This window comes from Eublepharis macularius, chromosome 2 (assembly GCF_028583425.1).
Source record: "Eublepharis macularius isolate TG4126 chromosome 2, MPM_Emac_v1.0, whole genome shotgun sequence".
Lineage (NCBI taxonomy): Eukaryota > Metazoa > Chordata > Lepidosauria > Squamata > Eublepharidae > Eublepharis > Eublepharis macularius.
In genome coordinates, this window is record NC_072791.1 from 68,994,016 (window position 1) to 69,021,560 (window position 27,545).

At 41.0% G+C, this 27,545-nt stretch overlaps 1 protein-coding gene across 1 annotated transcript in view; it reads right to left on the bottom strand.

The window, feature by feature from the left end:
- Nucleotides 1-27,545, bottom strand: part of LOC129323406 (cytosolic phospholipase A2 zeta-like) — a 50,280-nt gene that overhangs the window by 15,299 nt on the left and 7,436 nt on the right. The window contains exons 2-15 of the mRNA XM_054969938.1: nt 21,404-21,476; nt 20,260-20,396; nt 19,054-19,191; nt 18,366-18,409; nt 16,613-16,655; nt 16,367-16,430; nt 15,368-15,537; nt 11,925-12,038; nt 10,899-10,936; nt 9,776-9,911; nt 7,326-7,462; nt 4,523-4,745; nt 3,427-3,541; nt 1,841-1,978 (exon numbers count right to left, since the gene is read on the bottom strand). Of these exons, the coding sequence (XP_054825913.1) occupies nt 1,841-1,978; nt 3,427-3,541; nt 4,523-4,745; nt 7,326-7,462; nt 9,776-9,911; nt 10,899-10,936; nt 11,925-12,038; nt 15,368-15,537; nt 16,367-16,430; nt 16,613-16,655; nt 18,366-18,409; nt 19,054-19,191; nt 20,260-20,396; nt 21,404-21,476 (1,570 nt within the window). The remainder of the gene's footprint in view (nt 1-1,840; nt 1,979-3,426; nt 3,542-4,522; nt 4,746-7,325; nt 7,463-9,775; nt 9,912-10,898; nt 10,937-11,924; nt 12,039-15,367; nt 15,538-16,366; nt 16,431-16,612; nt 16,656-18,365; nt 18,410-19,053; nt 19,192-20,259; nt 20,397-21,403; nt 21,477-27,545) is intronic.

The window sequence follows — 27,545 nt, forward strand, 5'->3', positions numbered from 1 at the left end:
TGGCATTTTTGTGTCACGCCAGGAATGATATCATTTCCGGCGCAATGCAGGGGCATTCCAGACTGATCCAGAGCATGCAGGAATGCACTTCTTCCCCCCCACAAACACACACACACTGCTGCATTCCTGTACCTTTTTCTTCCTGCCGGCCAGGTGAGAGATGTCGGAAGAATCCCCCACCCCCACCAGAGACTGGCAAGCCTAATAGTCCTAAACAGAGTTAAACCATTCTTCTAAGTACTTTTGACTTTAATTGACATAGACTAGGGTAACTTTGCTTAGAACTGCACCTAGGGTTGCCAGCCTCCAGGTAGGGCTTGGAGATCTCCTAGAATTACAACTCCAGATGATAAAGGTAATGTCAGTCCCTGGCAGGTAGATCCCTCACGTCCCTCTGCAGTGAACACACATTGGTTCCAGAAGAAGTAGCTTTATTAGAATCCATACAGTTCAGGTCTGCACTCCATCACGGAGTGACAGGGAAAGGTCTCCACAACGGAAAACTACAGAAAGGAGACTATGAATCAGATAGACAACAACTTATCCCCAGTATCTCGGGAGAGTAGCTGAAACTGGCATTTAGACACTTAAAGGTTACAGTTAGCCGAGACTCGCATATTTCTCTAAGATAAGGGAGAGACCCTTGCTTGGGTCCTCAGTAACATCTGCACTACAGTTATGCAGGAAGAGAGAGAGAGAGAGACAGAGAGAGAGAGAGAGAGCATATTAATTAATACACATTAATACAGTAGCATGGCTCTAGCATAATGTCAGCAGTAGTGAACAATAAATGTCAGCGACACAATCATAGCATGTATGTAGACAGACAGACATGACAGGTTACTTCCCTGGAAAAAATGACAACTTTGAAGGATAGATTCTATGGTGTTATACCATGCTGAGCTCCTTCCTCAAACCCCTCCTTCCCCTGGCTCCATCCCAAAATCTCCATTAATTTCTTGGTCCAGAGTTGGTAACTATAACTGCGCCATAAACCATTATGTGGGGTACTGATAGACTGAATAAGAAAGAAGAAATATCGATCACAACAATATGTTTAGAGTAAATGAGTAAAGCAGAAATAAATTATCTTCTTCCCTAATGCTGGGAGAGTTTGAGAGCAGTGCCTGAGCAGGATGGTGGTTAGGGAGGATGTGATGTCACTTCAGGGTGATACTTGAAGAATTTCCCATGATTTCTTGATAAAGACCATAGAGACATGAGGAAATTCCTACAGCATTACTACAGAAGCTATTTTCTCACCTTTTTGTATCCCTGCAAATAAAAATAATGATCCAAAGTCAGCATTGGATTTGGATTTTACTCATGATTATACATTGGATTATCTTAAATTTCAGTTTTCCATCTTGCCAGACTGTTGTGGAATTTTCTCTCAGCTGGAAAAAAAATCTGCCTCTCTCCCCAGACCACATTTTTTTATTCCTATTCAAACTCTTAAACTGTTCCCGCCAGAATTTCCTTGAAAATTCTAGTGGTTTTTGCTCCTAGATGTTTTTACAGTCCAATAAGTGATACTAGTGAAAAAGCCATGCCATTCCCCTTACTTTATAGAGTGAGAGCATACAGAGCAGGGCTTGAAATTGCATGGCTTGATTCCAAGTACACAGGCCTGCATGCAGACATGAGGTCTATATGTGGACATTGGATGCGCTGAAGGGGTGAGGGCCTGCTGGTGCTATCCTGATCTCCTCCATCACATGGAATGTGGAGGATAGGGCAAACTTTTTGTTCAAGACATGCAGAGAAGTTGGGAATAAGATTCCTAAGTGAACTGGGAAAAATATTCATCCCATCACCAGAGCAGGGCATCTGCTCTTACCATGGAGGAAACAGATCCTGGGCTCCTCATGTTTCTCACGCAACGATCCCATGAAAAATTTACTTCCATAATCTTCTATGTTGATGGATGCCTGATATTTGTGAATGCCAAATTCATACGGCGTGTACTCACACCATTCTAAAGAAGAAGTAAAAGAACCAGGATAATTTTTCCACTTAAATGCACATATATTTTAATTAATATTCATGTTGTTTTTAAATTGTTCTGATCCACCTTGGATTCTGAGACATGCGGGAGGAAGCAGGGTTGCTGGGCCTGGAAACCAGAGGAAGAATTGGAGTGGGGACATAGGAAGGCATGTCACTATGTCTCTTCTGGATACAACCTACAAGTTACAATGAGTAGCTCTAGGAATCATCAGAAACACTATAGTTTCCAGAAATTCCTAGAGATACCCATTGTCATTTCTAGGTTGTACCCAAAAGTGACTTACAAGGACAGAGGCAGGCAGCATTTTTATTTTTCTCCTACCACTTCTTGGAACATAGACTGGAGACTGCAGTAATCAGTGGAAAACGTCTGCAGGAGGTCTGACAACCCCAGGAAGAAGGCAGGGTTTCCAGAAATGTCTCAGCTAATGCTGAGAGATTTGAGGGCCGTGCCTGAGCAGGATGTGCCTGGTTAGGGAAGATGTGATGTCACTTCAGGGTGACACTTGAAGAATTTCCCATAATTTCTTGGTAAAGACCATAGTGACATGAGTAAATTCCTACAGCATCAGTACAGAGGCCATTTTCTCGCCTTTTTGTGTCCCGCTACTCAATTTTTTGAGAGCAGATTTGGGTCCAGTGATGCTGTCAATGATAGGACATTTTGGAGGTCATTAATTCATTGCCATAAGTCAGAAGCAACTTGATGGCATATAACACACACAAACAGGGGTTTACATGATAATTGCTGGAATTGAGAAAATAATCATACTGGCTTAAAATTGCGAAAATAATAATATTGATTTTTTAGGACTTTGCCTAAGGCTAGACTTTCATGGAAAGAATTTTTGGATACAATTTCAGTACAATCCTAGGATGGCACTATTAGAGACACACTAGACTAAGTGCTGCCCTTCAATCCTAAAATTTTTTTACTTGTTTACTGGAAAGATGGTGTAATAATTTTGAATTTGGAATTAGTGGTGAATCTGTTAACTGCTTTTATAGGAAGGAGTGGTTCATAGTTCCAGAGACTTTGGGCAATTCATTTTATGTCCAAATTAACATATTTTAAGAGATCTGAAAATGATGCACTGGCAAATTAATTTGTGGAAAAACATGCTTCACTTGTTGGAATAATAGATGTCAGGATAATAACCATTTTTTAATCTCGTTTGTAGAAGGGTTTGTTATATTCTCTATGTTTATATATATATTGTAGTAATAATAAGAACAATAATAAACCGCCCTGATAGGAGCTTGGAACATGCCGCATACTAAGATGATACCTCACTGACTCTTAGATTCTTGGATAAAATCCAAGTCAATGAGGGATGAAAAATTCCATCCCAAACATGTGGTTGGCTGTAATAATGGAACAATCACCACCACAACAATAATAATATGACTTCATACCTGTAAATTCACTGCTGCTAACATTGGTTCTCACACTTTGAGCTGCATAGATAGGATAAGGGTTTTGTCCCCATCGAACTGCTTCTTGTTGGTCTGAAAGCTTAGCTGGGTCTTTCTGGATATGTCACAAAAATAGCTTTTCAGTTTTCAAAAATTATCTCTTACAGCCTTCTCAATACCTGTCATCTAGCTATAAATGAACAAATGCCAAAAAAAAGTTGTCTAAAGAAAACTTCCCTGATATATTAAAAACCAGATACTGCTGAATATTTAGAATAATACACACAAGAAAGGAGTTGCAGTGTAATTCTGTGCATATAGATGTAACCCTATGCACAATATTTCAGAGTATGTTCAAAAGTAAGCCCCAATGTGTTCAATGGAGCTTACTCCAGGTAAATATGTATAGAAATGCTGTCTAATATCTTTCAATCCTTATCTAATTCATTCTGGTGCAAATTTTTCCCATATGGAACTGTGGTTGGAAGACTGATTTGCTCAAGAACATCCATATCCAAGCAGAGATCTGAGCCCATCCCTTCTAGCTGCAGACACAACATTTTACCTACTGGACCACAATGGTTCAGTGACAGTGTTGCCAACCTCCAGGCAGGGCAATCCTAAACAGAGTTAAACCATTCTAAGCACTTTTGACTTTAATGGACATAGTGTAACTTTACATAGGACTGCACCTAGGATTCCCAACCTCAACATGGGTCTGGGAGATATATGCAAAAATTACTATAATATATTTGGGACAGATTTGCCAACCTTCAGATGGGTCCAGGAGATCTCCCAGAATTACAACTGATCTCCACGGATTACAGAGATCAGTTCTCCTGAAGAAATGCTGCTTTAGAGGGTGGACTCTATGGCATCATATTCCATTGAGGTCCTGTCCTTCCCCAAACCCCACCTTACCCAGGCTCCACCCTACATCTCCAGGAATTTCCCAAGCTAGAGTAGGCAACTCTAATTTGAAAGCATATGATATATGTTATTGTTTCTGCAATGTTTTTATTTATCTTAGAGAGACCTTCAAGAGGTTTGCAACATTGTAGCTACTTTTTAAATAAATTTTAGGATCTTTACCTACCTTTTTGTTTAAGATATATTCTATAATGAGACCCCATAAGTCAACAAGAGTGGTTTTCCTTCCTGTTTTCTCCAGGGCAACTAACTCCTGAAAATAATATGCTAGTTGTTCTGCAGAAAATGCTCCAACTTTCGTATTAGTCACAACTGTTCGGGCATTCTTAATCGCATCCTGAAGATCTTTATTGGACCAGTGAGAGTCTTTGTAGAGGGTGGCCATACACCTATCAAAATTTCAACCAAATGCTTCAGTAAATAAAAGAATATCAAAGAGGAGACATAGTAGCCAAGAATAGACTGACTCCTTATTCTGTTTTCTAATGCACATAAATTACTATTTTAAAAAAATGCTTTCATACTAGATCATTTAATGGTCAGGAGATCCTTAATATGATGGTCCTTTATGCATCTGCACAGTTTCTCTCAATGGCCAGTTGCAAAATAACTTTTTTTAAAAATTTGCAAGTAATTGCTGCACAAATAATGTTTACTATGCACACATTTTACTGTAAAATTTGGTGCAGCAAAACAGAAAAAAGTATGAAAAAAGATTAACTGGCTTGTTTCTCCCAAAAAGGAAGAAAAAAATTAATATAGATATTTAAACAAACAACCTTGTGAAATTTGAGAATATCCCTGACGATAACCAGAGCAAATTATGAAGTGCTACAAGAAGAACTAACAAAGTGGGTGAGTAGCCAACATGACAAATGAGGTTTAATGTAAAATAGTGTACGTGGTACACAAAAAAGCAAATAGAATTGCCAACAAGCCTGGAGAAAAATGTCTTCCACTTTAATAGAAACTAAATATGTGGGAATAGGTAGTTAATTTTTTTCAGACCATGGAAGTAAATAATAGGCATGGGCACCAACCGCATTACAAACCAAAAAAACCCACGAACCGCCTGATTGTCTGTTCGCGATCCGGCAGTTCATGAGGGTCCATGGCCAATGAACCAGCATTCATTGGGAGCCTGGTTCGTGTTCGCCCACAGTTCATGAAGCCAGACAGTCAGGCACCATCAATCAATTCCCTTGGAAACAGAGCTGGGGGAATGCCTGAACTCTGTCTACACTCCTTCTGTCACCCTGGAAACCCGAATCAAAGCCAAGCTTACCTTGATTGGCAGGTCTTCCTTCCAGCCATGGAGCTGCAAATTGGTTACAATTCGTTACATGGGAGAAGACACCCGGGGGGAGGGGGGAGGGGGATGTTCTATAGCCATGGGCACTCCAATCTCATCCCTGCAAACCCTGATAGGCAATTCTGACGGCCAACCCCTTGTACACTGGGCCAACGTCAACTGATGGCTCTAATTGTATCGAGTGGGAGTTTCCTGGGGGCCTCGGATTGGAGAGGGTATAACTCCACGATCCCTATTGCAATCTTGACCAAACTTGAGTGCTGCCTGGAGGAGAGCCTGCTAAACACACCCTGTGAATATGGGTTCTCTACGTGCAATGGGGGCCATTCCGACGCCCACGAACCACGAACCGGTTTGGTAATGGGAAATGTTCATTACGGTTCGTGACTTTGGGTTCGGCGGCAGCACCGAACCACGAACAACAGGTTCGTTTATTTTTTTTTTGGTTTGTGCCCATGTCTAGTAAACAACATTCCATTAAGACAAAATTAAAGGGTCAGGACATTTTTCTCCAGGCCTGTTGGCATTCCTAACTGGACAAACTATCCTAACCATGCACATATATTGATGGGATGGTGTCTAAGGAATAGATCTTGGAATTGTGGTATATAGCTCAGCGAAAGCAACTGTTGTGCAGCCATGGTGAAAAAGGGAAACTCCATGATTATTTTCCATCTCCTTCCTAATAAAATAGCCAATATCAGAACACGATTGTATAAATCAATGCATGACCACATTTGTAATATAGTGTTCAATTCTCATCACCTCATCTCAAAAAAGATTTCGCAAAGCTGGGCTTTATGCTTTAGGGAAAAAAGACAACTAAGTGGGGGAGAGCACAACTGACATTTATACACTTATGTATGGTGTGCGCAAAGCGGAGAGAGAAAAAAAATTCTTCCTCTTGAACAATATTAAAATTTGGTTTTGCACAATGAAATTGATGAGCAGTAAATTCAGGACAGGCAAAAGAAAAGAACTGTAGTCATCAGTGATATGAATTGACTTGCCTCCTTCCCTTTGCCTATGATTACTTGATTTTTACAGAGCAGAAGAGTGAACATTTCATGCTTTATTACAACCACTTTGTCCTAGTTCTGCTCCCTAAACAAAACACAGGACAACCATACTTTGGGTTTAATTTGTTTATTAAAATTAATTGGCTGATCTACATCATTACTATTCTATTTTTAAAGGGTGCCTTTCAAGGCTAGGGCTGCATCACCTGGCCTGGCAAATAGCAGGGGGCAGGGTTAGGGACATGGGGGGAAACCATCGGTGACAAACAATATCATGGGTTTTCCATGAAAGTGACATCAGTCCTCTCTAGACATTACTTTTTTAAAAACATTTTTATCTTCCATCACTCAGAATAGCAGTGGGAAACAAAAAGTAGGAACAGGGGATCCTCCACTGGGTGACTGGCTGGCAACCCTATTCAAGAATACAATATCTGGGCAACTCTACCCTGATTCCAAATGGAGCCAGCAGTTTATTAGCAGCATGTGGCAAATGCCTGCATGGGAAGGGCAGGAAGCTCACCCTTAGAGAAAGCAATTATATGCCCAGCCAATAAGTCCTGTGCCTCATTTGACTTTAGAAGGAACTGGGACAACAGCATCCACAGTCCAATGGCCATTAATTTCTGATTACATACCAGATAGATCCTGAGACACCACAAAAATATGTCAGTACATGTAAAAGCCCAAGTTGCTGCAGACCTAACAGGTTTCCATAACAACCAGTCATCGCTCTCATTCCTCCTCCAGATGCCAGTACAGCTACTATAGGCACCTATGGGAATTACAAGAGGATAGGTTGAAAAAAAATGTATTTAAATCATTTGGTTGATTTATCTTGACTCAGTGGCTGATAGATGTCTGGTCCTGCAACACTCACTAGATGTACCAGAGCCCTCAACAGACATGCTGGCAGGAATGCCATGGTAGCCTCATCTGTCACCATTTAATGATATCGCTGACAAAGGCAACACCAGTGAGGGCCTGAGAGAGGTAGGGCCAGGCTAAGATGGCCAGGGCAGCAGTCAGAAGGAGGCAGCCCACTAGAAAGCCAGCCTCTTCCTCAGCAGAGGAGCAGCTGGCAGGAAAAGAGGGCAGGCTCCATGTAGGCACTCCCCAATGAGGGCCCAGGCCCATCAATCAATCAGGCTTGGATTCCAGATTGCTTCTGGTTCTTATAGGAGTGATAACTTGGGAGCAGATGTCAGGAAGCCAATATGCAGGCCAGGGAAAAGGAAACAACTTAGCTCTGCTAGACTAAGGATCAACCAGCAGGAGGGCTGGGAGTGAGGACAAGAGGATATGCATCCAAAAGTTATAAAGTGTAGTTTAGGAATTGCTGGAAACTCTATGATTTTAAAGCCAGGAAGAAAGTGCAGGAACATTACAACGTTGCAACCCATTCTTGTCTTTAAAAAAAAAAAGAATGTGTGTGCATGCCCTAAGGGAGGAAGGAGAAAGCAGCTATTTAACACTTTCCTTGCTTTTAAAGCTAGCAGGGAATTAGCAGCAAGCTTTGGAATCATTCCTGGCTTTTGAAAAAAAAATAAAACAGCATGCATACCGGGAGGAAGGAAACCAACGAAGAAGCAGCCTTATGACCCTCAGCTCGCTTTACTAAAAAAAATGGTGGACAAGGAGTTCAGAGAGCTGAGGAGGGTGGGAGTGGTTAATTCTGCACAAACCAATCAGCTCCCAGGGAAAAGGAGAGGGGAGGAGAGAAGCAAAAAGGAGGCAAAAGTGTTCACATTAGCAAAATGCGGGCCAGCTGCCAGTCGGCAGCGAACTTAAAAAAACATCGGGGTATGTCCGCAGGGGGAAAAATCGGGGATACAGTGGACAAAAAGCGGAACTGCATCCCATGACTGTTTTTAAGTGTGAAAAACTTGCAAACATGGGATGTGGAACAGGTACAAACGCGCTCTAAAAACCGAGTGCGAAATGTACCATAGAGTTTCTACTGCAACCCTGAAGCAATGTAGCGATGTCAGTGATACCACTAATTTTTGTTTTATTTTTCTCCTGCTGCCACTCAGAACTGCAGTGGGCAATGGATCTTGATGGAGGGAGGCTTACCACCATAGCAGGAGGCCTAATTTATGACCAAAATGTTATAATCCTGTTGGAATAACCAATGGGAGCTGCCTAAGATTGCCATCCTTCAGCTGAGGCCTGAAGATCTCCCGGAATTACAACATCCCCAGGCCACAGAGATCAGTTCCCGTGAAGAAAATGGCTGCTTTGGAGGGTGGACTTTATGGCCTTATACCCTGCTGAGGTCCCTCCCCAGGCTCCACCCAAATGTCTAGGAATTTCATTATCCAGAGTTGGCAACTCTGGCAACTCATTCTTCTAGACTCTTTAACTCTTCTGAATTGTTAAATTCAGATTTTTTATCCCATCAACTTCCTATGTATTTATCACATAATAAATCCCATCAACTTTAACAGATGGGATGATGGAGAGTGTCTGTCCTTTTCTCAAGCCTGCTTTCCTATTTCTGTTCCTCCCCCCCCCCACACACACACACACACACACTTCTTTATCTATTTTTAGGCCATCACCTCAGGCTGAGCAAACAGAAGGACTAGGCTTGCTTTTCCAAATATGGCTACTTTCCACATTCACTCAAACCAAGCTCACTTGCAGGTCCTTGGGAGGAGGTAAGGTAAAATGCACATTCCCAACTCCTGCAGACATTATAATTGTTACCCTAGCCACCCTCCTCTTTCTGGTCATCTATGAGCCAAACTAGTGTTACAACAGCCATGGGTCTAACTCCAACCCCTAGCTGCTGACACTCTTTTAGAGGGAAATTGAGCCATTTAAAAATTGCCATGACTGAGCTTGTGGCACAAAAGCATCATGCAATCTTGTTTCCTCCACACATGTCTTTTCAAGTGCGGAAACAGCCTCCCATGATTATTTCAACATTTGAAAGCCATGGGGGCAAGGGACAAGAGCTCATGGTGCCAACGTGCTGCAGGCCCAATTGCATGTGGTTTTGCTCTCAAGATCCATTTTTAGAAATGACATTAACCTAATTGCATGGAACTTTGTGAAGTTTTCTGTAAAAGAAGTTTCATACCTCATTTTTTCTGGGGGCTATGTCCAGACCAAGTATCTTCTTCAGTGCAGGAGAAATTATTTCCTTCCTCCTTTCCAAAAATTCTCGTTCTCCTTTAGAGAGGTCAGAACTGAGATGGACATCTATATCTTCTGGGCTGTTCCCCCGGAATGAGATTAAAAATGGAATAAAGGCATCTAGAACTTCCTCACATGTAAACTTGTCTTAACCATCTTGAAACAAACTTCATTGTTTATTTTATATTTTTTTTGAAAGAATAGAACATTTTCAGTGCAATCCTAAACAGTTACTCTAGTCTAAGCCCATTTATTTCAGTTTAGGATTGCACTGTTTATTTACTTATTGAACTTTTATTCCACCTTCCCTCCAAGGAGTCAAAGCAATATACATGGTTCTCCCCTTCTCCATTTTATCATCATAGCAATTAGGTTGAGAGAGTGTGACTGCCCAAAGTCAACCAGCAGAGTGTGAAGTAGGGTTGCTAGGTCCTGAGTGTGCGCTCCCGGCACCAATGCAATGATGTCACTTCTGGGAGTGCTGTCATCATGCTGGCTGTGGGAATGCTCCCACATTTCGTGCTGGGCCACTTTTTAAGAACAGCCCAGATCCAAGAGAAGCGTGGGAGCATTCCCACAGCCAGTGCAATGATGTCACTCCTAGAAGTGATGTCATCATGCCCTGCTGGGTGTGAGCCCATTGCAAGTTTGCCCAGGAGTATTTTGCCTCCTGGGCCCATTCCCTGCAGCTTCCCCCCCCCCCCCACCAGCCAGGTTGAGTGGTGACGGGGGGGCAGAGGGGGAAATCCCATCCCCCGCTGGGGGACTGGCAACTCTAGTGGGGATTTGAACCCATCTCTTTCCATTCCTGGTTTATCACCCTAACCACTACACTTCATTATTTCTTAATGGCTTAAGTTGCCTCCACAAATCCATATAATGCAGATTTTGAGCCTACTACGTTCCCATGATGGCTGAACAGTGAGAATAAGAGTGTTCCCTCGCTCTTTTCCTTCATATGTGTAGGTGGAAACTTGATTTAGTATTAGGCTCATTTTTACCATTTTTGCCAGTCTAAAATATTTTTTCTCATTCCTGGCAAACACTCACTTTTAAAGCTTACTTACTTTTCTTCAACCTTCACAGTCAAATCCACACTTTGTTCCTGCAAGAAACAAAACCCTAATAAGCAACTTAGAATCAGATAAGACAAAGTTCATTAGGGCAGCTGGCTGCCTCCTCATCAGACTGCTTTTACATATAATTATTGCAACTTCAAAGCATTTCAATTCATAACAAATGTACCTGTCTGTTCCTGCCCACTTTCACCATTTCATGGCACACCTGCCAATGCAATATTCACCATCAAGGATAGCCAGGAGGATTCTATGAGGGTTTTTTTTTTTAAGTACATGATCTTAAATAAATTTATTTGTTGCTTTCTCTATCCTTCTGAGAAATGCCCAAGGACTACTTATAAATGAGTTGATTTAGGAACTGTTGATGTGCGCCACAGGCCCAGTCACGGTAAAAGTTGCAAAATGTGGTATCTACACTTTGCTACTATGAGGATTCTGTTCAAGAACCTTTGGAGGGTTCTTTTCATAAAGTTGAGAATTCCATTTTAATAGGGCATTTAATAATAACAACAACAACAGCCATGTACCACTCTTCTGGACAGATTAGTGCCACACTTAGAGCAGTTAACAAAGTCAGTGTTATTATTATCCCCAAAACGCAGCTGGGAAGCTGGGGCTGAGAGGAGAGACTTACCCAAGGCCACCTGCCAAGTTCATAGCAGTAGTGAGAATCAAACCAGCAGAGTGCCAGATGGAAGTCAAGTCACTGAACCAAGTCACTGTAGTATACTACCGTCAAGTCACTGTAGTATACTACAGCATCTCTTGCATGCTCATACAATGTGATTCTTAGTACCATAAGAGTAGTTCTCCATTCTATTTCTAAATATAACATCAAGATATTTATCGGTATTTGCCAGTAAAGGTAAATGAAAGGAGCAAACACAAAGAGTGACCTTTATCTTTTTATTGCTCTTTTAATTTAAATTGATCTTTTAATTTTAATTTTAATTTGGTATACTCATCATTAGTTAAATGTCCTTTTCATGTGTTTTGAGAGCAAAGGAATGTTACCTTTCCTATGGGCACACTCAGGTCAACTTCCTTTCCAAGAGGCAGCTGTGAAAGAGGTATAGATCCATTACCTACAAGGGAGGTCTTCATATGTAAATCCTCACTCCATCCCTCCTAGGAATATAATTCATTCATTCATTCATTAATTGTGTCTAATGCTTATATTCTACCATTCTACAAAGTACACAGGATGGCATGTGAATTAAAAACTTATATATATACACACACACATATATGCATATAAAGCAGTAAAGAAACACAGGTGCATGAAAAAAATAAAATATATAATAATAATAATAATAACAACAACAACATTCGATTTATATACCACCCTTCAGGACAACTTAATGCCCACTCAGAGCGGTTTACAAAGTATGTTATTATTATCCCCACAACAAAACACCCTGTGAGGTGGGTAGAGCTGAGAGAGCTCCAGGAGCCGTGACTAGCCCAAAGTCACCCAGCTGGCTTCAAGTGGAGGAGTGGGGAATCAAACCCAGCTCCAGATTAGAGTTCCTCACTCTTAACTGCTACACCAAACTGGCTCTGTTTATAAAGCTGTTTATAAAAAAACCAGTAAAACAGGATTAAAATCCAAGCAAATAAAGCAAGCACCTAGCTACTGGACAGTAGAACAGACAAGATTTTTAAAAAGCAATATTAAAATTATTAACACAGTTGGAAGAGGAAGAAATATCAAAATGATGGATTTCAGGGAGAGATCAAGGGCCCTTAGACAAAGATCCCCTTTAGCATCTCCTTCTCACCATCCAGATCCAATGGCAACCAGTGGAAGACCAGGTGGGGGGACATGGGGGGATGTGACAGCATGATAGCACTTCTGGGGAAACTATCATGTCTCTCTAGGAATCGCTGGAAATTCTATGGTAAAAACATAGAGGATTTGGCAATTCCTATAGAGGACTGACATCACTTGGGTTTTCCTTGGAAGCAACATCACCCCATTGCTCCTGGCATTAAAAAAAATTCTTCCACCAGCTTCTGGAGTGCTGTCGGTCAACACTCAATGGTAATATGGCAACTCTACCCTTAGAGTTGCTAGTCTTTCCCAGAATTACAACTGATCTCAGAAATCAGTTGCCCTGAAGAAAATGGCAGCATTAGAGGGCAGACAATATGATATTACATCACTGCTAAGCTTCTTCCCCTCCCAAAACCCCACCCTTCCTAGATCTGCCCCCAAATCTCCAGGAATTTCCCTACCCAGAACTGACAGCCCTATTGCACTTTCATGATGATCCAAAGCTTCTAGAAGTCCTCCCCCCTTTTTTAGCACCCTGGGATGGGTTCAGACCCTTCAGATACTCTGAAACATAAAACTATAAAACAGTCCTCAGCAGCTTCCAGATGGCCAATACAAGGGGCTGACCAGGCCTTCTACAGCCGAAAAACTTGGGTGTCACTACTAAAAAAAAGCCCTTTTCCATGTATTGACCAACTTTACTTAACCAAGAGAAGGACTCTGGCTATTGTTTTTAAGATTTTTCTGCCTCCATACCCTATTGTATCTGTTTCCCTGAATGTCCTGTTTTTCATTATTGTACTTTGTTCAGTGAATGTCCTAGCTGTTGATTATATTATATTTCCACTTGCACTGTGTAATTCATTTTAGATCTCAGTAAGAAAGGCATGATGATGATGATGATGATGATGATGATGATGATGATGATGATGATGATGATGATGATGATGATGATGATGATGATGATGATGGGGTTTGTAAGCAGGTTTGTAAAAGTTATTGATTTTAAAATATTATGATGGCAAAAAAGTACTTAATGTTTGTACACAGTTGCAAGAGCCAGCTCAAACCCCCTGACAAAGATTCCCTCTGAGATTTCTCATACTGCCTTGACTCAACTCAAACATCCTATGAAAACAAATTCTATGTCTTGCCCAGCACCATGGGCTTCTAGGTTGACCAGGTGTCCCAGAATTTTGTCCCCTTCATTTAATGCTGATCTGAACATCAGCAATAAAAAGGCAAACAAACCGATTCTGTGATTTGCTTTGGCTGCAATAGTATAAACAGTGACCTGTCCCATCTAGTCCTCTAATCCCTCCACTCATTGATTGAAAGTATGGAGAGGGACAGCCAGCACAAGTGTGCAGGTTCTTCTGTCCTCCTCTACATAAATACTGGGTTGTTTGCACAGTGTGAACATACACAGAAAGTGTTTGAATGTACGATCCCTCCCTGTGATCAGGCATGCTGCAATCTAAATGCAACCGATCACTGTGCTCACCAGCCGATGATCACTCAGAGCTAATGTTCCTTAGAAGAAAGGCAGGATAAAATGCAGTTGACTGAACGATAGTTAAAGTGGCATATAATCCTGGCAGGTGCAACAGATCTCCCTTGCTCCTCTCTGCTATTCAATTAAAAACCCGTAATAATGTCAGAGGGAACACTATCTTAGTCTGTGGAGGAAAAAATAAACAGGAGTCTAGTGGCGCCTTGAAGATTTTTAAAAAATGTATCCCAGCAAGTCTTTTTGTACACTAGTGCCCACTTCTTCAGAAGTTAGTCTTTCAGTTGGCACTAGACTCCTGTTTAAAAAACATCTTCTTAACATTATATGACCAGAAGATGAGGAATGCCATGTCCACCAGGATCCAAACCAGGGGATAGGGAGGTGAAGCGGGGTGTGCTAGCATCTGCTCACCAAAATTTGGGGCTTATCTTTACTAAATCGGCCCCTGATGTGACCTATCATTTCCACATTGCACTGGGAATAACGTCATTCCCAGGGCAACTTGGAAGTATTCTGGAGTGCGCAGGAGTGTGCTTCACCCCTCACTATCCCATTCCCACACCTTTCCCCCCCACCAGCCAGGTGAGAGGTGCTGTGGGAGTGGCGAAAGGAAGAGGCTGGGGCAGGGGATCCTCCACCAGGGAGTGGCAATCCTATGGCAGACAATGCATTTCACTACCCTGCCTGGAATATTTCAGGCAGCACCAGTTTGGTGTAGTGTGTAAGAGTGATGAGATTCTAATCTGGAATGCCGGGTTTGATTCCCCACTCCTCCACCTGAAGCCAACTGGGTGACCTTGGACTAGTCACAGCTTTCTAGAGCTCTTGCAACCCCGCCCACTTCACAGGGTGATTGCCCTCCTGAGTCCTGAGTATAATAATATACTTTGTAAACTGCTCTGAGTGGGCGTTAAGTTGTCCTGAAGGGTGGTACATAAATCAAATGATGTTGTTGTTGTTAAAATCTGAAATGAAGCTGTCAGATCAGACTAGTCTGGAACTAGCCTGGAACACAGTTTGGAACAGGAAGTTTCATATTGGGAACAGATTGCATTCAATATAGAAAACTATCAGTCTCTTTGGAATAAAAGTGATCATTACAACTAAAGCATAAATAAGAACCAGTGTTATTTTTAGGATCAAATGACCTATTAACTACACTATCACCTCTAGCTCAGGTGCAGTTTGTACCACGTCCAGCTTCAGTTCTGGAAAAATATCTTTGTGGACATGAAAAACAAAGGGGATCTTTTGCATCTTGTCTGAATCAGAACCACAGAAAGTTGATGAATAATTTTCAAAGGATCCTGGTACTGATAACTTGATCAGACAATTCTCTAAAAGGGAGAAGAAATGGTTAATGTCACAGCATTAATAAAAAAAGCTTATTGAAGTGGCATAAAGAATATAAAACAATGGTGCGATTCCCATGAGGAATAGATACACAGTTAATTCAGAGGACTTACTTGTAGACACCGATAAGAATTCTACTGCGGACTATTCTAAAATTCAGAAATTCTCCTACAACGTTCTCTCATGTCCTTCAAAATAACCCAAGATTTATTTATGAAGACAGAAGCAGCCTCTTTGACTATCAGTGCCTGTTGTCATCAAGGCTGGGGAACAACTGATGCCTCTAAGTACACCTCTTTACCAGGGCCATATTAACCCATGGCCAGGCCCCTAAGCTTTCAGGTATTTTGGGCCCCCTCCAGTATGTCAATCTTTCACCCCACTACAGCTAGCAACCTGACCCTGGTACAGTAGGTACTAGACCAAAGTATATAGCCTTGTGTCCGTTTTGAGGGTCTCCTGAAGAATTCTATTCACAATTTTAAAAATATTTTTATTGCGCAAGTAGAACTCTTCAGGAAAACACATCTTTGGGGGTATAATTTTTTAATACTGAAATATTTTAAAGGGATACTCTTCCTCCATACAATCTTTGCCCATCATGACAAAGGGTATTTTGTTAGATCTACAATCTACACTCTATGGTTTCAAATTGTCCATTTTGATTCTACTTGTACAAGTGCTTGCCATACACACACAATGTTTACGTCATGCACACACTATATTTGTGAAACAGGGAAATAAGGCTTGCTATCCATCTCCCCACAAGGACTATGATATGGAAATAAGATTAAGTCAACAATTCAGACCTACCCTTTAATATCCATCTTTTCTTATTTTTATTAATGGTTCCTTGGATGCGCAGGCATGGATGAACCTACATGAAATTAAAAGGGTCCCCCATGAAAAAATGAAGTCAGACTATGGTATCTGTTCCTTATTACACTGCTTGAGCACAAGACTCGAGGAAAATAACAGTTTTGTGTATATAGGAGAATTGTTTATCTGTAATTCATCAACATTTCTGTCACTCGTAATCAAATGGTATGTCTTACTTACCACAAGAATGCCATTGGTAAGGACCTCAGATGGGGGATCTGGGCTGTGGATGTGAAATTTTTTAAAGAATTAACTTAAATTTCTCAATTGCTAGTCTAACTTGGGTGCAATTGACCACTTCCCTACATATTATCCAGAAAATCTCATATACAAAGAGAAATATTTCCTCTCACCTTTACTAAAGAGGAAAGTAGGCATCTCTGAAAAAGTGGAAGACATGCTATTGTGCAACAGCCATCCTGTTCATCATGTATTGTGTGAGATCCAAATGTCTTACCAGTAACAGACTGGCAGGGTGGGAAGAAATAGTTCATTTTCCCAAAACTCAAATCATTATAATGTAACCCCCACGTCATTTTGTGACCTCTTAAATATTTTCACTTGTTCTCCTTTTATAGAAGTTGAACATCCCACACCATGAACTTCCTTGCTGTACTTGTCGAGTGAAGCATCTGACACTGATTGGTGGCTTCCACACAGATGCCTTCTTCCATCTTTGTTTCCAAACTGTAGCAGTGTTTTTTGGAGCACCCATATTAAATTGTCTACTAAAAGGCCATTTTCCAGGTTTTCTCAGTCCCCAGCACACTCTTTCTGAAACCTGTTTCACTAAAATTTTCTTTTTAAAGTAAGAAAAAAAGCCTTCTGGTGGTGCAGAGAGGGGAAAATGTAAGGGAAATGGTAGTTAACAGAGGGAAGTGCACAGAAAGTCCTGTGTGGATACTCCATTACCAATGTAAATGTCTCTTGCAATTGCTGCAGCAATTCATGCAAATGGAGAATTATCACTTGGTGGATGCAGCCATTGACTGAAACGGTGAGATTGCTAAACATGTCTAGTTACTCAGGGAACAAAATAATTTGCAGCCTGTCTTCTGTGAGGTGAGTGCTATCATTTTAGTTGAGTTTAAAACTTCATGCAGAGGACTGGGAAGAGGTCTTGAAAAGGACTAGTTGCCCAGGGGCAAGAGTCTGACACAAGGATGCTGAATAGGCACAGGGGAGAGGAACCTGAAAGAAAATTTGATGTAGAATGAAGCTTGAATAAAAGAGCAGAGGAAGAAGAGGACTTGGAAAAGGTAGCTAGGCAAAGACAACATAGTAGCAGGGCAAAACTATGCACATGGCTTAAGCATGAGAATATGGACACTGCTGACAGGAAGGAAGTGGTTGGGACTGGGAGGAAACCAAGTGGCAAAGGAACGATAACTCTGAAGTCAAGAATTCTGTTTAATGGACTGTTGCAGCTTTGTAATGTGGCAATCCAAAGAGTGCAACAAGACCCAAGAAGCCATTAGGGATAGGGGGCAGAATTGCATATAATTAATATGTACCAGCCTGCCCAGCAAATATTTGGTTGCAGCAGTCTTCTAGAGGTATATTCCCCATTGTTTAAGTGGCACAGGCAATTCCTTTGCAGCAGGACCACCCGTACCCACAGGGAATATTGAGCTGTTCCTCATATTCTCCCCCAGACAGAGGCTAACATGAGAACGATACTAACGGGAAAGGCCAGAATTTTTAAGTCAACCAGATACGACCTGAGATTTTTTTATAATCCATCCTTTTGTGTGTGTTTTAGGATAATTGCAGTTTCTCAATAAAACATGGAATTTAGGAGATATAGTTACAGAACTGCTAGGAACACTGTTACAACTATATTCCCTCTGAGAAGTACTCATGCAGTAACTGAGTCATTTAAAAACTAAGTTTTCATGTCATTGCACCATGGGGGAGGATGTGAAAATCTCACCTTTCTTCCAAATGAAATTCCACATCCAATTCTGCCCTTTTCTCCTGGGAAGAATCAGAAAAGAAAAAAAAATGATGAATAAGCTGAACGGCAAGAATATTCACTAGCCCCAGGCACATGACTTGTTCTGCCATTCTAAGCATCAAGTAAGCATGTTAATTCTTCATATTTATCCTGGGCATTGATGAACATATAGATGTGGACCTAAAAGAATTGTGCCACACAAGTTCAACATCAGACTTTTTTTGCAATGGAGAAAAGAGTTGGTTATCAACTAATCAGGGATGATCTTCCAGAAATTACTGGCTCTGGTAGCAAAATGTACGGTACAGCAGCCATGCAGTTTATCACTCATTTGCCCCCTTGGTACAAGCTATAATTCCCCATCTGTGATCAGCCAGTAGCACTCGCCCCTCATTCTTCCACTGTGACCCACACTCTCCTTCCATAGGCACTGTAGGCTTTCCTGTCTTTGGCACATATCACAGAGGGATATAGAAGTGTGGCATCTAGTTTCAAAGGATTATAGAGGGTAATGGAAGTGGGGCTGGACACTATATGCACAGCCTTCTCCATTTCTTGATCACACCGAGCACGATCATTGATCTAACATGGAAATAAGTCCTGTTCCCAATGTGTGACCACATATTACCACCTATCCCAGAGATGATGGTGAGCAAATTCTCACCTGTGAATTTAGCACAAATGTATGATGCAAAGTCTCCCCTGGGACAATATTTTCGATATCAAAAGTGATAGAAGTAGCGTGACTGCTCAGACCGCTCAGCACAATGTCTCTGTTATAGAAGGTAAACTCCAGGACATTCTGCAAGTGATGAATGACAGCAAGAGGATTTATGTCTTTTCTGTAAAATAAACAGTATTACATTCTAACAAAGAGATGTGCCAAATGTGTAATAAAGGCTGGAGATACACAAAGAACGTTTAAAGAGAGTAGAATATGGTATGATAGAAATACTGTTGCTCTTAGTATGCATCCCTTTCCAGTTGTTGATGCTGGTCAAAAAGAGGGGGAGGGGTTTGCCTGGAATCATCCCTGTGAGATCAGCCTTGACCTGTTTGCAGGTCTTCATTGTTGTAGTCCCTTTTTTTTGGAATGGTCTACTTGAAGGTCATCTTCAAGAGGGCAGAATGGGTTACATCAGTGCTTAGTTCTCGTGGCCTTCTTACATGCCCACGGTAATGCCGATCACCACCTTGGGGTCAGGTAGCAATTTTCCACAGGCCAGTTTGGCTAGGGATCCTGGAGGTGTTTTGTCATCTGCGCATGGAGCAGGGGTCACTGGGGCAGTCGGGGGGGGGGGGGGTATAGTTGGGAATTTCCTGCATTGTGCAGGGGATTGGATTAGATGACCCTAGAGGTCCCTTCCAACCCTATGATTCTATGATTCTAAGAGGACCTGGAAGACAGTGTTATTCAGGAAAACTTTTGATGAAACATTATATACATAATATACCAGAGCATGTTCCTGGTTTTAATTTGTTGTCACATAGTATGGTCTATGTTATGTAAGCTGCCTTAAACCGCTTTAATAGTAGGAAGATTGATTGATTGATTGATTGATTGATTGATTGATTGATTGATTGATTGATTGATTGATTGATTGATTGATTGATTGATTGATTGATTGATTGGCCACCTTTCTCACTGGCACTCAAGGTGGATTGCACAGTATAAGTTAATACTAGATCTGAGATATAAATATTTTAATAGGATCTATAGGATTAAAAAGTGGCACCTGCCAAAATTCCCCCATCTACAAAATTACTAAAGGACTGATAAAGGGACTTGAAAGTTGAAAGGCAGTCTCTTTCTGAAGCAGTCTCTTTCTGAAGTAATCTCAGTTGGTACTGTCCTAATAATCAACTTCACCTTCACAGCACTATGGATCCGGTATTCAAAGGTCTCATTCCATTCTGGATCACTAGAGTTGTAGACAACTTGAGTCCTTTTGACCAACGGTGATGCTGTGGGGAGTTTCAGTGCCACATAACAATCAGCCTTGGACACTAGTCAAAAGAATACAGAGAATTAAGAGAATCCTATATAGCTGTTTTTCTTCATATTTCACAGACCCTTTTTCAAGTTTTTAGACATCTCTAGCTAAATATAGGTATAAGGGAATGGGAACCAGTGACTTACAATGCAGAATTACCTAAACAGAATTATACCCTTCTAAATCCACTGATGTTCAGTGCTTAGGATTGCACTGGTAATGTGGGCAGAGAGATCTTCCCACAAACTCTTGCAAATAAATGATCACTTTTTACAGTGCAGTTTCTATTTGGGATCCTTCAGTCAAGCACAGAATGGACCTCTGCTGCATCAGTTATGACAGGTACATGTGTGTATAAATTGTATCTTCCATCCAAGTATTTGCAAACAGCAGCTGAGAAAGGATTCGGACCTCACTGAAAGAATCAGACACAGGTGTGATCCTCATTGTTGTTGCAGTATATATGCCTTTTTATACATCTCCTTGAAATCCATTCTAATTTCATATAAAGTAACAATTTTCAGTTTTGTGTTGAAGACACACAACTTCAATAAAACCTACTATATTTTATGTGTTCTTTAAAAAAAGGTAGGTTGTCCATACCAGACTTCATTGGGTTGTATATGTAACTCTACATTTGATGGTGGCCCCCAGAATGTTACTGGGAAAAGGTCCGGAACAAATGATCTTTATCTATCATTGCAGCCTATTATGCTTTGCTTTGCTACATCTATTCCTGATATTTATTTATTTATTTATTTATTTATTTATTTATTTATTTATTTATTTATTTAAATAAAGGAATATCCATCTCTCTCCTTGAACTGTGACCTAAAAGAAAGACTTCTAAGTACTAGAACTTTTCTTTGCTTACTTGAAAGCATTCTTTTTAAAAAATCAGAGCTGATAAATAAAACTGAATACAGAGCTTCATGTAAAGGCAACAACTCTATGTTACTGTGGCTTCTATATTTCAGGGGGGAAATATATTAATTTCTACGACATTGATCAAGAACTTACATAAATCTAGGCCATGAATGTTTCTGGCTCTGAGAACTTTTACTTTGAGGTTATAAAAGGGATGGAGCTCACTCTGAAATAACAAAGAGTATTCATTGTAACATAGAAAAACAATGTGTTACAGTAAATGTACAAAGCTAATGATATCTGCATAATAACTAGCAACTGTGCACATTAAACTGCAGATCGATGCATGCAACAGTCAGGTACTGTGCACATTTCCCCCTAATATTATGCACATCGATCCTATTAAATACATCAACAAAAATAATAGAACAAACATCCAGAAATCCCATGCCTAGGTAGCAACATCCCAGTCATGCTCTGTGAAATGTATACTCCTTTTAAATAGCCATTTTGGCACATTGCCTACCGTGTTGGAGATGGATGTGGAAAATCCAAGTTCAGATTTCTACTCATCCATCCCTTGGCACTGGGATGGAAGTCTGGAATGGAAGTCCCACGTTCTCAGTCCCATCTTTCTCACATGGCAACCATGAAACTAAAAGTAAATTAGCCTTGCATATATTACCTTGTGCTCTTTGAAGAAAGGGCAAGAAACAAATTTAATTGATCATCCTATCAAAATCCACATTAAATTTGAACTCCCTTGCTGGATCACTTCACATAGAGCCCTAAGAGTTGGAAGGGGCCATATAGGGCAATTAGTCCAACCTCCGATCAATGCAAGAAATCCAAGATAGAGTATTCCTGAGCCCTGTGTAACTGGTTCCATTGTCAAACAGCTTTTATCATCTAGAAGTTTCTTCCAATATTCAGTCACAATCTACCTTCTTGTCATTTGAGCCAATGAGATTTGGGCACTTCTAGACAATGCATCCTTCATGAGTTCCTGCAAGGGTTGCCTGAGTGTCATTTGAACATGTAGCCTCACATCCACTTTACTGCTTGTTCTGCAGCACTGCACAGGTCTCCTCCGTCCACTTGTTGTCCTGAACATATGGACATGCTTCCCTATGTTCATTCAGACAACATTAGATTCATTGGCATAGTGCATCCTTTTTTTAAAAAAATGCCATTCAGATCACAAAAGCATCAGCCTGAAACGGTTAACAGATCGAGGTGTTAAAGGGCCAAAAGGGGGAGGGGAGAGGCGGCAGAGGGGAAAGGACAGGCTTCTGTGTGGGGGAGGAAAGAAAAGACATTGAGTGGGAGGTGCCTGCCCCGTACCCGAAAGAACATCCTTCCAAAATATTGCCAAAGCCACTTTTTGAAAGCAAGAGAGATCCATCTTTACAAATAGGAAATAATTTAAATGCAAAAGGAATGGAGGGAAGGGGAAACTGCAGAACCATGCAAGGCATTGAGGATTTTTTTTAAAAAAACATGTTGTTTGAGAGGATTTTCTCCTTTTAAAAAAAAAAAACCTTCTTCCACCCCATGCAATTATTAAACAGAGATCACTGGTTTGTGAAAATGTTTTTGAAGTCCCTTCCCACAAACAAACTTTAGATGAAAGCAAGTGCAAAAAGAAATATAAGAGAGAATTGGAATTGATTGATTTGCACAACAGTAAGGAAAGTGGGGTTATAGAGGAGGGGAAAGAGAGATGGAGAGACTGATGTGATGAAATCTTTAAAAAAAGAGGAAGCCCAGCAGTCAAAACCAAGGGGGTTCATGCATAGGTATGATACAAGTGTGACTGCAGGAGCAAGCGTACATTTTACCAGAGAGTAAGCACGTGGAATTCTGTTCACTTGCATGAACTTGTGGAGGATGCATCATGTTGAGGTGCCCTTAGCCATGCCCTCTGGAGTGACAGAGAACAAGTCTTCAGTATGACAACAGCCTGCTGTTTCGAGAGCACAATCTTGCTGTAGAAGTGAAAGCAAAGATTACAGGTCTTGACACAGCACATCTCCAGTTCCGGTAGCAGGTGAAGAGAAAGACCTCTGCTTAAGATTCCGGAGAACCATTACCAGTCACAGTAGATAATACAGACCTTCATAGACCAATGTTCTGAGCTGGCATAAGGCAGCTAAGTGTGCCTGCCTCTTCTGCTTAACATGCAAGAGGACACACTTTATATATTCTGTCCTCTTTGCACTGTGACAGGAGTTATCTTAGGATAAACCATGTAAAATAACTTCTGAATCTTTAGTTCATAAAGAAACCCATCCAATATACTCTGCTAAAAGCATGAGGATATACTTGACTACAAATGGTACAGAAGCAAATAAACAATAACTCCAATACGACCCAAGGGTCTTGATTGCCCATAGCAGAAATATTATATGTACAATCCAGCAAAGAGTACACATAAGAGTCAATGTTTTCAGTGAGAAAATGAAACGTCCTTAAACCTATGCCATTGAATTCAATGGAATTTAAAAGTATTTCTTTTAATCAATAAAGTATATTACTTTGATCTTTTTATGAGCTTATTGTAACAGCAAATGGAATTTTGTTGTTGCCTGAGTGTTTACTAACAGCATTGCTACAATGTACATTACATGCCAGTCGGAGCGTTCAGAGTAGTTTTTCTTTACAAACTCAGCAGCCAGGAGGGGCAGCATCCGGGATGACAGTTGGCGAAGCATCACAAAGCGGAACATGGTAGACTGAGTCAAGGAACGCACCAAGCCTGCAGGAACACAACAAAGCCAAAGAGGCTCTTGTCACCACTGGCCAATTATTAGTTAAGTATTTTGTGCACTCTTTTCATTCCAGCTCTCCATTATTAATCTTAAATTCAGCAAGGTGATGAAAAATGACCTACAGAGCAATAATAGTAGTGAGTTTCTGAAATAGGAAATGCATATTGTATTGATGTAATGCTATGTAATTGGGGGAAAGGGAAGTTATAGTATTTTTTACTTCAGTGCTTGGTAGTTACTAGAGACAAATTTAGAGCTGAACATCAGTGCAATACTTTCTGTATGGAAGTTATACACATAGTGTATGTATATTAATTCCTCTAAGATCTTACCATCCTTGTTTTCTTTCTAGTGCTCTGCTACAGTGCAAGTATTGTCTACCTCAGAGGACTTTGCCCATATTTTTGCTGCAGAAATTAATAGCTGTGGGTGTAAATATGGGTGGAGAACTATCTTTAGGTATGAATTTCCTGTCTGGTGTGTGTTGTTGTGGTATTTAAATTATGTATACATTAAGATGTGCCTATCCTTTTCTCAGGCATTAAAACCAAACAAGTTCACACTTCTTTTCAAGACAATCCTGAATAGCAAGTCCTATCGCTCACATGTAAACAGAATTAAGACTGGCCTATTCAAGAACTTTATTTACTTATTCATCCACAATGTTTTAAACAAAGGAAAACAGATTACAATACAGCCTTTTATTTAGGCAAATGTGCCTAAATAAGTCAAACTTATTTCCACCATAAATAAGCCCAACAATGCATCTAAGAAAACACATACACACACACAAATTGAAATTGTTGATAGCTGTATACCTTGCAGATTTATGCTGTATTTCTTGTATTTTGCAGTACCCACATTTCACCAATATGGATCAGTAAACTGACTGCCCTCCAAGCTGCACCACCAATCAACTGGGTTCACACAGCACAAGGTAATGGGAGGGCAGAAGAAGGAACAATAGGATTTCCCCTTCCTCATGAGGTTTTGCAACCCTCCCCCCGTCCCCCTAGTACAGAAACGTTATCTGCAGGAAATTTTTCAGAGACAGTATTTAGATACATGAAAAGAATCCCTTCTGATTATTTATATCTTTTTTTAGTAGTCAGATTTCAATAATTTGAACTCTTCTGCTACAGTTATACTGCAGTTCTGTAGGACTCATAAACCAAACATTAGACTGAAAATCCACAACCATGGTTAAAGTAATGTTTCAATTTGTATCCCATTAATAAATAACAACAACAAATCTATGATAACCTTGACTTAGACCTCAGTAAAGAGCTATAGTCCTTACTGACTGCTATGGTGATCCAGAGCTTCTAACTGAAACAAAGAGGCTTTTGTCACAGGATTCTAACAGAACTTCCAGTAAAGGCAGCATTCTAAAGGCCATCATTCGAAGGTCAACACTGAAATGTTCATTATAGGGCTGAAAGGGTACTTTAATGAACAAATGGCATAAATAATAACCCAAATGAACTTCAGAAAGAAAACAATATTCCAACGATGCTTCATTGCTTCCATAGTGATACAAAGCATGAGAATCTGCAACTACATTTCTCTCAATCAAACTTTGTTACACCTGTTCTAAACACTAAAGGCCACAGACCGGTCTGTTGCTTGTATTTTGCAGTTTTATGTTCTCATGAAATGATACAGGGCAGAGCAGGTTCACCACAGAAGGGACATCCCTTCCAGTGATCTCTCCCTCCCCAAACACCATTTCCTCATATCCCCTTCAGCCTTACAGCAGGAAAGAGTCTTGGTTGCCACTACTCTGGTACCAGGGCTTTAGTAGAGATAGCCCAGAGCACCCTCCTTGCCCCCCTCCAGTCAATTCCCTCTTTAGTCTGGAAGTGCCCTGATGTATGACTTAATTTAAGTCATGGAGAACCAGTCTTACCAAGCCCCCACTGACAGCAGGTGCTTCCCACCACTACTCAGCTGGCCAGCAGGGAAAACATGCTGGGAAATGGGGGGGGGGGCGGGATCTGCAGCATCCCAGTGTATTGGCATCACTTCCTGTGGCTGCCCTGAACATTGCTGGGCACCAGGAAAGTAACTGTAAGTTGTCATACAAGCTGCCTGGCTAGGCAGGAAATTGAAAAGTACTGGAATGTGAGAAGTGAAGTAAGACTAACTTAGCCCCACACCCCAGAGTTTGTGCATAACCATAGAACTATGGAGGTCTCCTGAAGTACTTAAATGAATCCATTCACACACCCTGCCAATTCTACCCTTTACCCACTTTCCTATTATAACTTCACCCATCTAACCATCATGGGTCATCAAACAATCATTTTACACCTATAGTTCCTCTCAGGAAGACCAAATCAAACCTTCATAGTTCATTGTCTCACCCTGGAGACACTTTCCCAGTCCTTTGTCCCACCGCAGGAAGAACCATTAAGGCATTGTCTTAGGGCAGAGACTCTCAGTTCTGCCTCAGGGCATGTTTCACAGTGTATCTGACTGTCCTGCCATGTCCTCAGTGTGTGTGTGTGTGTTCTGGACCTTCCACACATCCTCAGATGGCATGTCTGAGCCCTTCTCCCTCTTGCCATGAAGTACTGGTCACTGAAGCTGCTCTCCCTCAGACACCCCCAGTCTTCTGGACCTAGTAATTATAAAAACCAACTCTGCAACTCTCTCCAACTTTCCTCCCTGTTTTTTCTAGTTAGCTGTGTGTGTGTGTGTGTGTTGTGTGTTTTGTGTGCAGTTGAACTGTAATATTTTAAATGAAAACCCCTTTTTGATTGACCATCTGCCTGCTTATTGAAAGGGTTCTCCAGAGGAAGGGATCCTCATCTACCTTGGTGCGAAAGATCCCAATTACCCCCCTCTCACAAGCTTCTCCTTGTTGCTAATTTCTCCTGCTCACAAGGAGACCTGCTCTTTGGGTAACAGTCACCAGCCACATAATGAATTTGCTAGTGAGCCCCCATTGACCCAGTAATTCCCCCCTCCAGTTGACAGGTAGAACCTGGCAACCCAATGAAGATCCCAGGCAGAATGAACAAGAAATTTTTTATTAAACAAATACTATATGTATTTGTTTACGTCATTTATAGTCCGTCTTTCTCACTGAGACTCAAGGCAGATTACACAGTGTGAGTCAGTACAGTCAGATTCAAAGACATTTCAGTAAACAATGTAATAGGATAAATGTCCTAAACAGCAGAACTTCAACACAGAGCTGAAAAAATACGGAAAGAGCATAAGCAAATCTAAGACTGTCATATTAAAAAACGTAGAAACTACCCAGTAAGATCATAGTAGTAAATTCTATAGTCCCTGTCTCTTTACTGATGCATCTCTTTCCTTACAGAAGCCCTCTTGAATAATCAAATTTTGCATAGCTTGCAGAAAGCCAGGGGAGTGAGAGTTTTACTAGCTTCCTCAGGCAGGCCATTCGGTAAAGGACGGGGTGGGGGGAGGTGTTACCACATAGAATGAGCAAGAACAGACAGCTGTTGATTTTGCCTGTGTGCAAGGTGGCACCTGCAGAAGGCCTGTTC